This window comes from Octopus sinensis, linkage group LG1 (genome assembly GCF_006345805.1).
Source record: "Octopus sinensis linkage group LG1, ASM634580v1, whole genome shotgun sequence".
NCBI lineage: Eukaryota > Metazoa > Mollusca > Cephalopoda > Octopoda > Octopodidae > Octopus > Octopus sinensis.
In genome coordinates, this window is record NC_042997.1 from 130946311 (window position 1) to 130961703 (window position 15393).

A 15393-nucleotide genomic window follows, 5' to 3' on the forward strand; every position below is an offset into this window, starting at 1 on the left:
GAGGTCGTTGCCAGTGCCGCTGGACTGGCTCCTGTTCAGGTGGCACATAATAGACACCATTTGAGTGCAGCCATTGTCAGTACTGCTTGACTGGCCCTCATGCCGGTGGCACGTAAAAGCACCCACTACACTCTCGGAGTGGTTGATGTTAGGAAGGGCATCCAGCTGTAGAAACTCTGCCAGATCAGATTGGAGCCTGGTGCAGCCATCTGGTTCGCCAGTCCTCAGTCAAATCGTCCAACCCATGCTAGCATGGAAAGAGGACATTAAACGATGATGATGACTGTTGTGTCTGGGGAGAGTCATTCTCTTTTAGTGCCTTATAATTTAACACACTCACCAGCAAAATTTCCACTCATTTACTTTTTATTTTTCTAAAATTTTCTTTGTGTCTCATTACCTTTTCAATAGTTGTTGACTCTATAAATTAATATAAACAGCCATGCACAATGTATTATGAAAAAAGAAAACTATAAAATGTCACCAAATGCAATTAAGGGAATTAGGATCATCTACATTGCTAGAAATGAGAGCTAAAATGCTCTCATGCTGTAGTTAAAGTACATAATTGTATACATATATGCTGAGAGGGACTGTAATCACCTAAACACTGATCGAGAATTCGTTATATGGACAAATGGGCTTCGGCTATTTCCATAGTGTCATCAGTAAGGACAGCTTGCTCAGATGATCAGTTATATAACATACACATATAAAATCCATGGTAACATTACTGTAACAAGTTATCTGTAACAACATCTACTTGTATACACAATTTCTACTTTTTATATATTCTTGTTCTTTTTACTTGTTTCACTGCCTTAAAGGGTTTTTAATTGAACAAATTGACCCTAGGACTTATTCTTTGTAAGCCTAGAACTTATTTTATCGGTCTCTTTATTCAAACCACTAAGTTATGGGGATATAAACACACCAACATTGGTTGTTAGCCAATGGTGAGGGGACAAACACAGACACAAAGACACACACACATAAATATCATCATCATCATCATTCAACATCCGTTGTCCATGCTGATATGGGTTGGATGGTTTGACCAGGGCTTGCAAGATGGAAGGCCGCATCAGACTCCAGTCTGTTTTGGCATGGTTTCTATGGCTGGATGTCCTTCCTAATGCCAACCATTCTGAAAGTGTAATGGGTGCTTTTATGTGCCACCGGGATGGGTGCCATTTGCATGACACCAGCATCTGTCATGACTGTGGTTTTACTTGGTTTGATGGCTATTCTCAAGCACAGCGTAACGCCGGTCATTGCCTCTGTGAGTCATTGGCGATATGCTATGCTTGAGAAGACCCATCAAGCCAAGTGAAATTGCAGTTGTGGCTGATGCTGATGTCATGTAACTGGCACTCATGCCAGCCACAGTGAGTCATTGCCAAAGAGTGTCAGTCCTTGCCCAATGAGGCCCAACACTCGAAAAGTGCTTTTACATGCCACTGGCACAAGTGCCATTTGTATGACACCAGTACCTTCCACAACTGTGATTTTACTTGGCTTAATGGGTCGTCTTCTCAAGCAAAACATAATGTCAAAGGTCTTGGTTATTACCTCAGTGAAGCCCAACATTTGAAAGGAGTTTAACCACTTTACCTCCGTGAGGCTCAATGCTTTTTATGTGCCACCTGCATGGGTGCTGGTTACATGACACCAACATCAGCTATGACTGCGATTTAACTTGGGTTGATGGGTCTTCTGAAGCACAGCATATTGCCAAGATCTCAGTCACTAGTCATTGCGTCTGTGAGGCTCAAAGTTCGGAGATCATGCTTTACCACCTCGTCCCATGTTTTCCTGGATCAGCCTCTACCACAGGTTCCCTCCACAGCTAGGGATTAGCACTTCTTTACACAACTATCCTAGTCCATATGCATCACATGACCATACCAGCACATTCGTCTCTCTTGCACACATCTGATACCTCTTATGCCTAACTTTTCTCTCAAGATACTTACACTCTGTTGAACATGCACACTGACATTGCACATCAAGCGAAGCATATTGGCTGCATTTCTTTCAAGCCCAAACATGTCCTTGGCTGTCATAGCCCATATTTCACTGCCATATAGTATAGCTGTTCGCACACAGGCATCTTATGTTTAACTTTTCTCTCAGTGCACTTACACTCTGTCATGTATGCACACTGACATTACACATCCAGTGCATCATACTAGCTTCATTTCTTTCAAGCCTATGCATGCCCTCAGCAGTCATGGCCCATGTTTCACTGGCATGTAGCACGGCAGTTTGCACACATGCATCATACAGTCTACCTTTCACCCGGAGCAAGAGGCCCTTAGTTGCCAGCAGAGGTAGGAGCTCCCTGAACTTTACCCAAGCTATTCTTATTCTAGCTGCTACACTCTCAGAGGCTAGAATAGTGTGTGTGTGTGTGTGTGTGAATATGTAGTATGCTTCTTTCAGTTTCTGGGTACCAAATCAACCCACAAGGTTTTGGTTGGTCTGTGGCAAAAAAACATTTGGTCAAGGTACCACATAGTGGAACTGAACCCAAAACCATGTGGTGGGGAAGCAAACATATGTATTTGTCTGTTACTTGTAACATTGTGTTGCCATATGCATGTGGGTGTTAGAATATGTAAACTAGCAATTTAATTTCAGCATCTGTATGTATACAAACATCAATGTGTATACAGTTGCTTACAAACCAACTGACTTCCGACACACACAAACCCCGTCACAAATAATCCTCCACTTCCTCCTTCTTATTATTCTCTTTCCACTTCCAACTCTACTCCCTCCAAATATATTTTCTTTTCTTTCAGACAAACGGATTAGTTTCACAGAAACTAATCCATCACTATTTCCAGACTTTCATGAACTACAAACAAAAAAAAAAAACTTGCCTCTTTCTCTAGTTAAAGATTTGGGTGAGAAGATTCTTTTACTCTTTTATTTGTTTCAGTCATGTGACTGTGGCCATGCTGAAGCACCACCTTTAGTCGAGCAAATCGACCCCTTTGTAAGCCTATTCTATCAGTCTCTTTTGCCGAACCGCTAAGTTATGGGGATGTAAACACACCAGCATCGATTGTCAAGCGATGTTGGGGGGGTACAAACACAGACACACAAACATATATATATATATATATATATATATATACGACGGGCTTCTTTCAGTTTCCGTCTACCAAATCCACTCACAAGGCTTTGGTCGGCCCAAGGCTATAGTAGAAGACACTTGCCGAAGGTGCCACGCAGTGGGACTGAACCCGGAACCATGTGGTTGGTAAGCAAGCTACTTACCACACAGCCACTCCTATGCCTATATTAGAAAAATTTTACCATATGAATTATGATTATAATTATCACATTAATATCTACTTTTCCATGCTTTGTATGAGTCAAATAAAATTTGTTGAGGCAGATTTTCTATAGCTGGGCACACATACACACACAGCATGGCAGGTTTCTTTCAGTTTTCATTTAACAAATCCACATGTGTGCATGTGTGTGTGTATGCATGCACAGACTTTCATACATATATGCATAGGCATGCATAAATATATTTTGTTAGCTTGTAATGGAGAAAAGCGACTAGTGTTCTCAGGAGGTGACATTGATATAATTAATGTTCAGTTTGAAGATATTGTAGGTCAATGCTTAAAAAATTAGATAGGTAGGGAAAAAGTTCCAGAGGATAAGAATCGGAAACAACTGGGTGAAGTATTTAGTGCAGGACCATAAAAGTTAAATACAGAGAGGGTCAAGGGGAATGAAGGGAGACAGGCAGTGGAGCAGATACGCAAGAAGCTAGTTCAGTGGAGCAACAGCTGTTGTAGCAGCATTTGAAGTATTCAAGAAATTAGATCATACATCTATGAATGTGGTGTGTAGGGAAATGAATTAATGTCAAGTAGTCAGGCCTGACTCTGAATTTGGTCTGAAGTGTTTGTGCATGTAACAACAATGTCATCTCTCTATATATAAACGGCAGTTTGTGTGTCTGTGTGTCTGTCAGGTTGTACCCTCACCCTGACCATGGCTTTCAACCGATTCTGATGAAACTTGACACACACATAGCCCAATGTCATAATTCAAAACTAACGCAGTGAAAATTTTGAAAAGTTCCCCCAGTTCTGAAAAAAATCGATAAATTCGACATGGGGTTGAGAATCTAAGCTTTTCATATGCAACACATTTTCTGTCTAGGGGACACAACTCGACTTTTTTATCGCCCAAAGGACAGCTAGGAACATTGTATACACAGAAGTATTCGAGTGAAGAGAAGACATTGCAACCTACACATGCGCCTTCGTTCCCTAGAGGGAAAGGACTAGATTGGGATTAGTCGTTGCCTACTAGGGGCTCTTACATACCCGGGCAACACCGGGCTATGCTGCTAGTCTTATATAAGTGAACAGTACTGCTGGGTGGGTAATACACACGCTTTGGAACAGAGCTGAGTTAGAGAGGGCAGTCTGGACAGCAATGATAGTTTTAATATAAAGGGTGAGAGATTTGTACCAGGGTATAATATGAGGATGGAGGTGCAATGGCCCAGTGGTTAGGGCAGCGGACTCGCAGTCGGAGGATCGCGGTTTCGATTTCCACGAGGCTCTGGCAGGGGGTGGTGGTGACCCCTGCTGTACTCTTTCACCACAACTTTCTCTCACTCTCTCTTCCTGTCTCTTGAGTAATGCTGCGATGGACTGGCGTCCTGTCCAGCCGGGGGAACATATACGCCACAGAAATCGGGAAACCAGGCCCATGAGCCTGGCTAGGCTTGAAAAGGGTGACGTTTATCGTTATAATATGAGGTGTGGTTGACATGTTAGTAGAAGGTGTCAAGTGGGATTCAAGTTGGACTGAAGTTTCTGAACATTGTCATAGAGGAATTGTTTAGCAGATTTTACAAGATTCTTGTATTGTGAGCTGTTCATGCTTGCAGTAGTTTTGGTGAAGGAAAGGGAGAAGGATAGCCTTACTTTGGTCTATATAAGTTAGTCAGTTAATAAGTCAGTGCATGCAACATAGCCCTCAGACTCTTGGACTCCAGCGATGAACTAAGGGACTAACAAACATTTATGTACCAACTGATGTGTGTGTGTGTAAGTGCGTATGAATGTTTGTGTATATATATGCAGATATGGTGCCAAATGGTTAAGAAGCTCACTTCATAATCAGGAGGCTCTGTGTTGAATCTCACTAATGGTATCTTGTTGTTTCAATTGCAGGACCCGATGGTGCATTGTGTTCTTCAGCAAGACACTTCATTTCATGTTGCTCTGCAATCACTTTGACATCTGACATGTGACACGCTAAGTGGGCGTAGGAGTGGCTGTGTGGTAAGTAGGTTGCTTACCAACCACATGGTTCCGGGTTCAGTCCCACTGCGTTACACCTTGGGCAAGTGTCTTCTACTATAGCCTCAAGGCCGACCAAAGCCTTTTGAGTGGTTTTGGTAGATGGAAACTGAAAGAAGCCCGTCGTATATATATGTATGTATATATATATATATATATACATACATATGTATGTATATATAGTAGCCTGTACGGCTAATAATTCGCTTACCACTTGTGATGGTATTTTAATAATACCATCCCTATATTTATTTATATATATGTGTGTGTGTGTGTGTGCATTTGTGTGTCTGTGTTTGTTCCCCCAACATCGCATGACAACCGATGCTGGTGTGTTTACATCCCCATAACTTAGCGGTTCAGCAAAAGAGACCGATAGAATAAGTACTAGGCTTACAAAGAATAAGTTCTGGGGTTGATTTTCTTGACTAAAGGCAGTGCTCCAGCATGGCCACAGTCAAATTACTGAAACAAGTAAAAGAGTAAAGAGTATTGTGTTGTATTACACATGAAGATTGAATTTCTTTCCTATGTAGCGGCAGAATTACATTGAGAAGTAGAAGTTCCTGTTGTAAATGACAGATGAGTGTTCCACAACTTCTGGCTTAACAACTGCCCAAATAATTTGTTTATAGTGATCAAATGTATGTGCTGGACATTAGCTCACCCTCTCCATCAAATCAACATTGTATGTTCAAGTACTTGGTGTGTCACATCTCAGATGTCTAAGTGATTGCAGAGCAACACGAAATGAAGGGTCTTGTTGAAGAACACAATGCACAATCAGGTCCTGCAATTGAAACAACAATCTTGCAATCATGAGTGCAACACCCTAACCACTAGATCATGTCCCTTCACATGCTTGGGGGTACTTTGTAACAAACAATAACATTATGCAAGGGAAAGTGCAACTAGAGGTGGCACATCAAAAGAGCCGGTTATATTCACAGTGAGCCAGCTCAAAATATTTACATATGAACTACATTAAATACATCAAGAGCCAGATGGTACTATTAAACTATGTGGAGCCACCTACTCAAAAAAAAATATGGATATAAACACTAATGGTGTTTTCATGTTCACACACACAAACACATATGTATACATGTGTGTGTGTGTATATATTATGACCCCCTTCGGTCAGACACTGACCATGGGCTTCTACCTAGAGAGTTACCCTCTGAGGCACAAGTCTGGGCAAGGTTGTTTTTATGGAAGACCAGCAGTCGCCCATGCATAACGGCCTCCCCTCTCCACATCACCAGTGTTATCCAAGGGAAAGGCAAAGGGGCCGATACAGCTTGGCACCTGTGACGTCGCAACTCATTTCTACAGCTGAGTGAACTGGAGCAACATGAAATAAAGTGTCTTGCTCAAGAACACAACACGCAGCCCGGTTCGGGATTCGAGCTCACAATCTCACGATCGTAAGCTCTAACCACTGAGCCATGCGCCTTCACATGTGTGTATATATATATATATATATATCATCATTGTCGTCGTCGTTTAACATCCGCTTTCCATGCTGGCATGAGTTGGATGGTTTGACTGAGGACTGGCAAACCAGAAGACTGTACCAGGCTCTAATCTAATCTGGCAAGGTTTCTACACCTGGATGCTCTTCCTAACACCAACCATGTCAAGAGTGTAGTGGGTGCTTTTTAAGTACCACCGGCACAAGGGTCAATCAGGCAGTACTGGTATTGACCATGCTCGAATGGTGCTTTTTATGTGCTGCCAGCACAGGAGCTAGTCAGGCGGCACTGGCAACGGCCACACTCAAATGATGAATTTTATGTGTCACCGGCACAAGACCAGTCAGCAGCACTAGCATCAACCATGCTTGAATGGTGCTTTTTACATGCCACTGGCATATATCTTTTATTTGATTCAGTCATTAGACTGCAGCCATGAATCATTTTTAGTTGAATAAATTGATTCCAGTACTTATTCTATCAGTATTTTTTGCTGAACCACTAAGTTATGGGGACATAAACACACTAACACCAGTTGTCAAGCCATGGTAGGGGACAAATACAGACACAAAAACATACACAAATATATGTGTATATATACATATAAATTTAAAATAATAAGGGTGAAAAATTGAATATTAATTTGATTAATATCAATTTAAAACAAGTGGCCTAGCATACTGAAAAATCTAAAGATTCAGAAAAATTATATTACATACATATAAGTGGGTTGACCACTAAGTGGACATCCATTATGCTAGATGTAGACCCCCTATGGTCTTACCACTAAGAAAAGATTGTTCTCAAGAAAATTCAGCAAATGCCAGAACATAAGCGAGCAAGACAAATGGAAAGATACTAAATATATACATTTATATTTTGTATCTTTTCATTTGTCTTGCTCACTTCTAACCTAGATCCAAGGCTCCTTCATTGGAATATGGTGTAAGTCAACTTTATTGAAGTATGACCACTTCTGTGCAATACTGGTTGCAATCATCTTAAAAAACTGAAGAAAATAGTAGTGGGTTCTTTATAGAAGATCATATAACCTCTAGCCTAAGCTATAGAAATTACATTACTGTAGTTAAAAATGACATTGTTAAATATTAAGATTTCATTAGTCATTTAACTGCAAATCTAAGAAGTTGGCACTCAGCACATGGAAGATGGGCATCTGCCAGAGTCTGTATGACTTCAGAGAGGGCTGAGGGACAGGTCATTTGTAGACTAATCAAGACCTTTGACATTGTCAGTTATGAAGGGCTTTGGGAGATCATGGGTAAATTTGGCTGCCTGGACAAATTCATCAGCATGGTGCAACAGTTGCACAATGGCATGTTTGCTTGGGTGCTGGACAATGGAGATTCTTCTGAGGCATTCCTAGTCACTAACGGAGTCAAACAGGGTTGTGTACTCACACCTACACTGTTCAGCATAATGTTGGATGTCTTCTGCAACAGCAACAGAACCAGCATGAAGATCAAATTCAAGACTGATGGCAGATTCTTCAACCTGGGGAGGCAATAGACCAACACCGAAGTTCAAGAGGACTCAATGCGTGACTTCCTTTTTGCAGACGACAGTCCACCCAACACTGCCACAGAGGCCTAGATATATACATATATATAAATACATACACACATTCTTTCTATCTTATTGATATGTGGGAAAAACAAAGGGAGAGAGACTCCTGATGGATGATTTCATGGTTTGTTGACTGCTCCTTAGATAAGACATACCCAGCTTCATAAAGCAGACATAAAATAGGCTAGCACCAAAGTGGATTGTCTAATTTGCATACTCGTAATTTTGACATTTTATCACTAGTTTATGTTCAATATAGTGTAGACTGATAACAGCGAGGAAGACATAAACAAAAATAAATCTAAATATTGGTTTCAAATTTTGGTACAAGACCAGTAAGCTGATTCCAGTCATCCACCCCAGTGCTCAAGTAGTATTTATTTTACCAACCCCAAAAGGATACAAGGCAAAGTTGACCTCAGTGGAATTTGAACTCAGAACATAGAGGCAGCCAAAATGCCGTTAAGCATTTTACCCAGTGTGCTAATGGTTCTACCAGCTCACCACCTTCATAAATCTAAATATTAAGAAGATTCACGGTGGGTGTAATATAAATGTAAGTACCTTCTTTCCTTATTATTGATGGAATATGGGAGGTTTTGAAATATCTAAATTTCTTTCATGAGACATTGTTCAACCCTTTCGTTACCAACCCAGCTGAAACCAGCCCTGGCTGAGTACAAATGTCTTGTTTTCATAAGTTTTGAATTAAAATCTTCCACCAAACCTTAGTCACAATTTATGTTCCTAACACTTACTGAATGATAACTAAGTTATTTTACTAAATTCTTTGTTATATTTAAAAGTAATTGAAAGAATCAGAGAGCATCTCAAAATCAATACAGTAATGAAAGGGCTAACTTAAGACAAGCTGTCAAAAGCACAAGCAAGCAAATTAGACTATCTATTAATGTGCTACTCAATATATGTGTGGTGTGTTATGGTGTGGAGAAACGTGTGACGGGACGGTAGGCTGGATGTATATTTGAAGGTTTAAAACAGTGGTTTTTTCAACAGGGGTTCTTGTGGCCCATAAGGGTCCGTATAAAATTTTGTTGCTAAAACCTATCAGCAATTAATTAGTCATATTTCTACAATAAATTATTTAAAATATAATTTCTAATAATATTCAACTATACAAATATAATAGGATTATTTAAACATTGAATGGCTATGACGGTCCTGTAAAGTAAGACAGGAATCAAAGGGACCCATAGACAGAAAATGGTTGAGAACCACTTGTTTAACCCACAAAGCGCTGGGATTTGTACTTACATAGCATGGGCTGCTGAGCACATTTTATGAAAATGAGACTGCCATGCATACATAAAAAACAAAAAATAGTTAAAATATCTTCTTAGTATACAATGATAGTAAGTTGATAGCGTTTGAATGACATTAGACTCCCAACAAACGCCCATAAATTGAATGCATCTATCTGGGCCACGATCGTGGTCTGTCGACCGCTGCCTGACGGCCACGATCGTGACCCGTCGCGCTTTATGTGTTAAAGTCAGGCGGTATTTCAATGTGTCTGTAAGTGCGTGTACATAGGAAGTGAGTAGTTATATCCACGTGCCAGTTTATGTGGGTGTATAGATGGATGGGATAGTGCTATACAGTAAGCTGGGTGTGTACAAGTGTAGTGTAATATGGAGTGAATGTATGAGGTCGAAACGCAACGTAGTAGGGTGGTGTTCGATTATCTTGACTAATTCTTGACGATTATCTTAACAATTCCGAAGGTGTGGAAGAGCAACTGAGGCAGAAAATAACACACGCACACACATACATAAAAATGTAAGTAGGCGAGCATGTGTGTACATACATCGAAATACAATATAAACACTTCATAAGATTTATTCTAAGCATTTACATGGTAATTTCGCATGCTTCAGATACTGAAATGAGCCAGACGAATTATTTCCGGTGAATTAAGTTTGAATGAAGCCAACTAGTCAACCAAAACTTTCTATTAATCTATCAGTATATTTGTTTTATATGTGTGTGACATGATTTATGATACAACTAGAAAGATTAATAAAGTTTCTGAATTTGAAAGCAAAACTAGTCTCCCTCACCATCACCACCTTCGCCTCTCCCACAATTAGGAAAAACAAAAACTAATTATAATGAGTCATTAAAGCACATCGGGTCTTGAATGATTATGCTGTTGAACTGTCAATGTTTCCCTTTCAAAATGATTTTCTTCTCAATTACCAAAGCTATGAATGCGTGTGTGTGTGAAGAAAGAGAGGGCGAGTCAGGTATTTCAATGTGGAATATTTATGTAATTAAATTGCAGAATAGTTATTTTATATATATAATTGAAAAAAGGTTCCGATACTATGTATGTGTAGGAAGAACCCATTAAGGTAAACTTAAATGTTAGTAAATTTTGTATTCTGTTATAAACCACAGACCTTTGCGTGTTCGCTCGGCCTGTTAGAAACAGCAGCTAAATTTTCATCGCATCTTTTCAGCTCTCTCAATTAAGGAAAGGCACTCTATCTACAATTCAAAGACATCTAAAATGTCTTTGACCATAGGATGTTCAATCAAGGTTGGCCTGGGTTAAACAAGGACACGTCGAGCCAATGTAGGGGCTCGACCTGCTAATTCCAACCAAATTTCCCACAATCCATATCCTAGTATCTTAAATAAGGAAAGAACACAGACACTGCATGCATATACCTATAAAAGAGGAGATAGACTTTGATCCCGAATCTATATGATAGGGGTTGACATGGGTTTAAGCATCAACAACACCAATTTGACTGACACTTTCGTTAGAAGCGGCACAAAATGCCTCAAAGACTTTCTTAACAGTTCTCTTTAACTTCAGTTCATAAATAAATAAATATCCTCAAATAAAACTCACATAGCATATCAAACACAATTACATTTAAGTTTTAGAATAAATAGTTCAACACTTTAACAAAAGAACATACGCCTACCGCTCGATAATCGATCCCTGTTAGACGACAAATGTTGTTACTATTTGTGCGACAAGATTGAAGTATACTATACTATGTACTACTGACACCTCACTATCTGAAATAAGTAAATTCGAGAGAAACAACAAAACATTATTCTAATATCGAGGTATATCTATATATGTGAGTATCAAAACAGGTTCCGGGTGAAGGTCTTATTGTTTTTTACCCACCAAAGAAATATAAACAATAAGTTTCAGGTGGAATGCAAACAGGAAATATAAATTAAAGTTTCACTTACCCCAAAAAGACCATTTTGCAAACCAAATGGAATTGGTGTGAGCCTAGCCAAAGCGATGACTTTGTATCCCTGGGGTCCTTCCACAACTTTAATGACAGCCTCTAGTTTTTTACTGTAAAATCTCACGGTTATACATCGACAGCAGGTCCTCAAAACTAAATAAGCAGTTGATACACCGACAGCCCCACATGTAAGTACAACAAAGATGCCACGAAGGAAACCGTATACGTAACCTGTGGTTAACAACAGTAGAAAGTATCCCCAGGCAATGGGGAAGCTGACAAGTGTGTACATACATAGAAAGGCTAAGTAACTGACAATTGCATCTGTATGTTCCAGCCATAACAACATGTCTTTAACATAACTCTTGAAAAATATCAGCAGCAAACAGATTATTGAAATAACTGTCAATGAAACGATGGACATATGACCACAATTTGTGGCCGAAGGGTCGCTGTAAAAACTATCTTCAAGAACTGACTGTCCACTGTTGAGATTTAGGGAATGACGCGGAGAAGACGCCCCAGAAGAAGCAGAGGAGTTTGTCATCAATGAAGATTTACAAGGTGTTAGATTCTGCATCTTCGACATCTCCGAACTTCCAGGCTGCTGAGAAAAGAAAACTTTTTCCAGCGAAGATAAATCTCCGAATATCATTTATGTAAAGTTGTGTGTAAGCGATATATATATATATAGTTCAAAGTCTCTTTAAAGATATAACTTTAAATGAAAGAAAACAACAATAAAAAACGTCACTTGAAATTATTCATCGTTAACAATGGGTGTTCAATGGGAACCGTAATGTTTAGTAAATAAATAAACAAATAAATAAATCACAATTATTCATTCATTAAGCTGATGTCCACAAACTTTCCTCTGAAGTATGTTCATGCTGGCATCAGCTTGTTAAAGACAAAAAGTAAGTTTTCTAACATGTTCATGTTTACGGCGTTTTATAAGAACTCCCAGATTTTCACAACCGTTGATGTGGCTTGACACTTGATTTACTGTGTTAATATGTCCGTTTGAAAATAATAAAGGTTTATCGCGTGATCCATATCAGTAATACGTCTGTATAACATTTGTTGCTGCCGACCTCATTCGGCGATTCGTTTCTTTAAGTTCCCTGGGCATTTGGAGATCGCTTCGATGACAGGCAAAACTAATGTATCTTGTTACGATGCATCGTCATTACTTTCGCCTGTCATTACAGTTACGTGTGACGTAACGAGTTATTTCCCTTAGTAAGCAGAATTTTACCGATTCTGTTTCTCATCATAATGGTGTAACTAAGCAACATATCCACTGAGAATTTTATTTAACCCTTTGCCAATTTCTCACATTACTTTATGTTTTATGAGTTAGATTGAAATTTTTGCATATATTGGGAATATTCTTTTAATGCACTCTAACATATGACATATACATTTTTCATTCCAAATATATTTCTCAAATACAAAAGCCGAAATATTTTTCTGAAATTGAAAACGAAAAACTTTTGCTAAAGAAAAAATGGCAGATTTAATAAATATAATGATTATATCATATTAAAGTGATATTTTCCCTTTAAACTAAAATATTTTACCAATGTGTGAAAAACAATTGTTAATAAATGTAGATAAAAATGTAAAAAATAAATTTTAGTTGTAAAAATAATACAACAAAAGATCAAAGTATTTATTATTTAATATTGAAACAAATCATGCAAAAATATCATTATTTATTTATTTATTGATATCTTGGATTATTTCGTTTTTGGATTTGGTTTGCGAGATTCTTTATTTGAGCTTGTGTGTTGAAGCATATTCTGTTGTGTCTGGGAAGAGTAATTTTCTTTTTGTGTCTTATAATGTAACACACTAACCAGTAAAATTTCCACTTATTTCTTATTTTTATTTTCCTAAATAAGAAATAAGTGGAAATTTTACCGGTGATTGGATTATTTTGTTTAACCTTTTCCTTGGGATTTTTATGATTATACGCTGCAGTAATTATTTTGAAACAGCAATGGTCTTAAATACAAATTTGTTATAATCTTTTCTTGGAATTTTGCCTACAGATCTTGTTCTAGTCCAGCATTTCTAAAAAGAAGTTACCGTGAGGACTGAAAAATGAGAATAGAAAATGTTTAACAAAATTAAGGAGGTTTTAAGCAAATATCTCCTATACTTTGGTGACTCTTTTATTTCCCAAACCAAGAGCATAACTCTAATGAACTAAAAAGTTTTCTCTCTCTCTGCATTTGACCTGGACGTCTTTGTTTCAGACTTTTTACCACACCCACCATCACCACCACCATTCATACCAACATGGACTATGAATGCTAAACGATGAAGAAAGTCTACAGGTGCTAAAATCTGCTGAATAGGGCTGGTGTGGAAATTATATTATTTCATTTTTTTATGAGAAACTCATGAGTGAGGAGAAGTCAGTGAAGAATCCAATTTTTCAGCCTTTACAGATCCAGTTGCTTTCAAAACGTCACACTAGAACTCTCAATTGATGGTCTGGCCCTGGGGGGACAAATTCTCGATGCACAATACCACATTTCCAAGGGGGATGCTCATGGCAAGTCTTCCACATCGCTCATCATCTTCCAGGGACATTCTTCCACTTTTGAAGTGACCATGCCACTCAATACATTGCTCATGACCCATTGCCTCATTACCATAAGCTTTTCTAAAGCATACTCAATGTCTTTGTAGCAGACTTTCCAAGCGTAACACAAAAAATTTCACATTGGCTTTTTGTTCATGTCCAAACACCGGTCGAACCGCCCAACCCATGCTAGCATGGAAAATGGACATTAAATGATGATGATGATGATATGTGCGCATGTGTGTGTGTGTCTGTGTTTGTCCCCCAACATTGTTTGACAACCAATGCTGGTGTGTTTACATCCCCGTAACTTAGTGGTTTGGCAAAAGAGACCGATAGAATAAGTACTAGGCTTACAAAGAATAAGTCCTGGGGTCGATTTGCTCGACTAAAGGCAGTGCTCCAGCATGGCCACAGTCAAGTGACTGAAACATGTAAAAGAGTATAAAATAAAGGTCCAATTAAGTAAAATAGGAATCAAAGGAATCTATCAGGAAAAAAATGGTTAAGAATTACCAGCGTTGCCTTACTGGCACTTGTGCTCCATGCCAGTAGGGTGCTAAGAGCACCATCCAAGCGTGATCGTTGCCAGAGTGGCTAATCTGGCTTCCGTGCCGGTGGCAAGTAAAAGGTACCATTTGAGCGTGATCGTTACCAGCGGCACCTTACTGGCACCTGTGCCGGTGGCATGTGTAAAAAGATTCGAGCGAGGTCGTTGCCAGTACCACCTGACTGGCCCCCGTGCCGGTGGCACATAAAAGCACCCACTACACTCTCGGAGTGGTTGGCTTTAGGAAGGGCATCCAGCTGTAGAAACTCTGCCAGATCAGATTGGAGCCTAGTGCAGCCATCTGGTTCGCCAGTCCTCAGTCAAATTGTCCAATCCATGCTAGCATGGAAAGCAGATGTTAAACGATGATGATGAATCACTGATCAAACCTATCATCTCTATGAAGCTCATATTCTATGAAACTTGTATCCTATGAAGCTTTCTGATTGTGAATGGTTGTCCCTCATACTATCTCCATCTCTCTACCTCCTTCATCCTTTACTAGGCCTATGTATGAGCGATTATTTTGGTCCATCCTTCAATTCATCAGTACCAACTTTCCCTTCTCCAGCCATGTCTCTGCTCCATTTCGGTCATC

The 15393-nt window shown here is 39.2% G+C and overlaps 1 protein-coding gene across 1 annotated transcript in view; it reads right to left on the minus strand.

The window, feature by feature from the left end:
* The window catches only part of LOC115210906 (transmembrane protein 64-like), a 45808-nt gene extending 32960 nt beyond the window's left edge, over nucleotides 1–12848 (minus strand). Inside the window, exon 1 of the mRNA XM_029779687.2 lies at nucleotides 11648–12848. Coding sequence (XP_029635547.1) covers nucleotides 11648–12304 — 657 coding nt within the window. The 5' untranslated portion in view covers nucleotides 12305–12848. The remainder of the gene's footprint in view (nucleotides 1–11647) is intronic.
* Between the last annotated feature and the right edge of the window lie 2545 nt (nucleotides 12849–15393).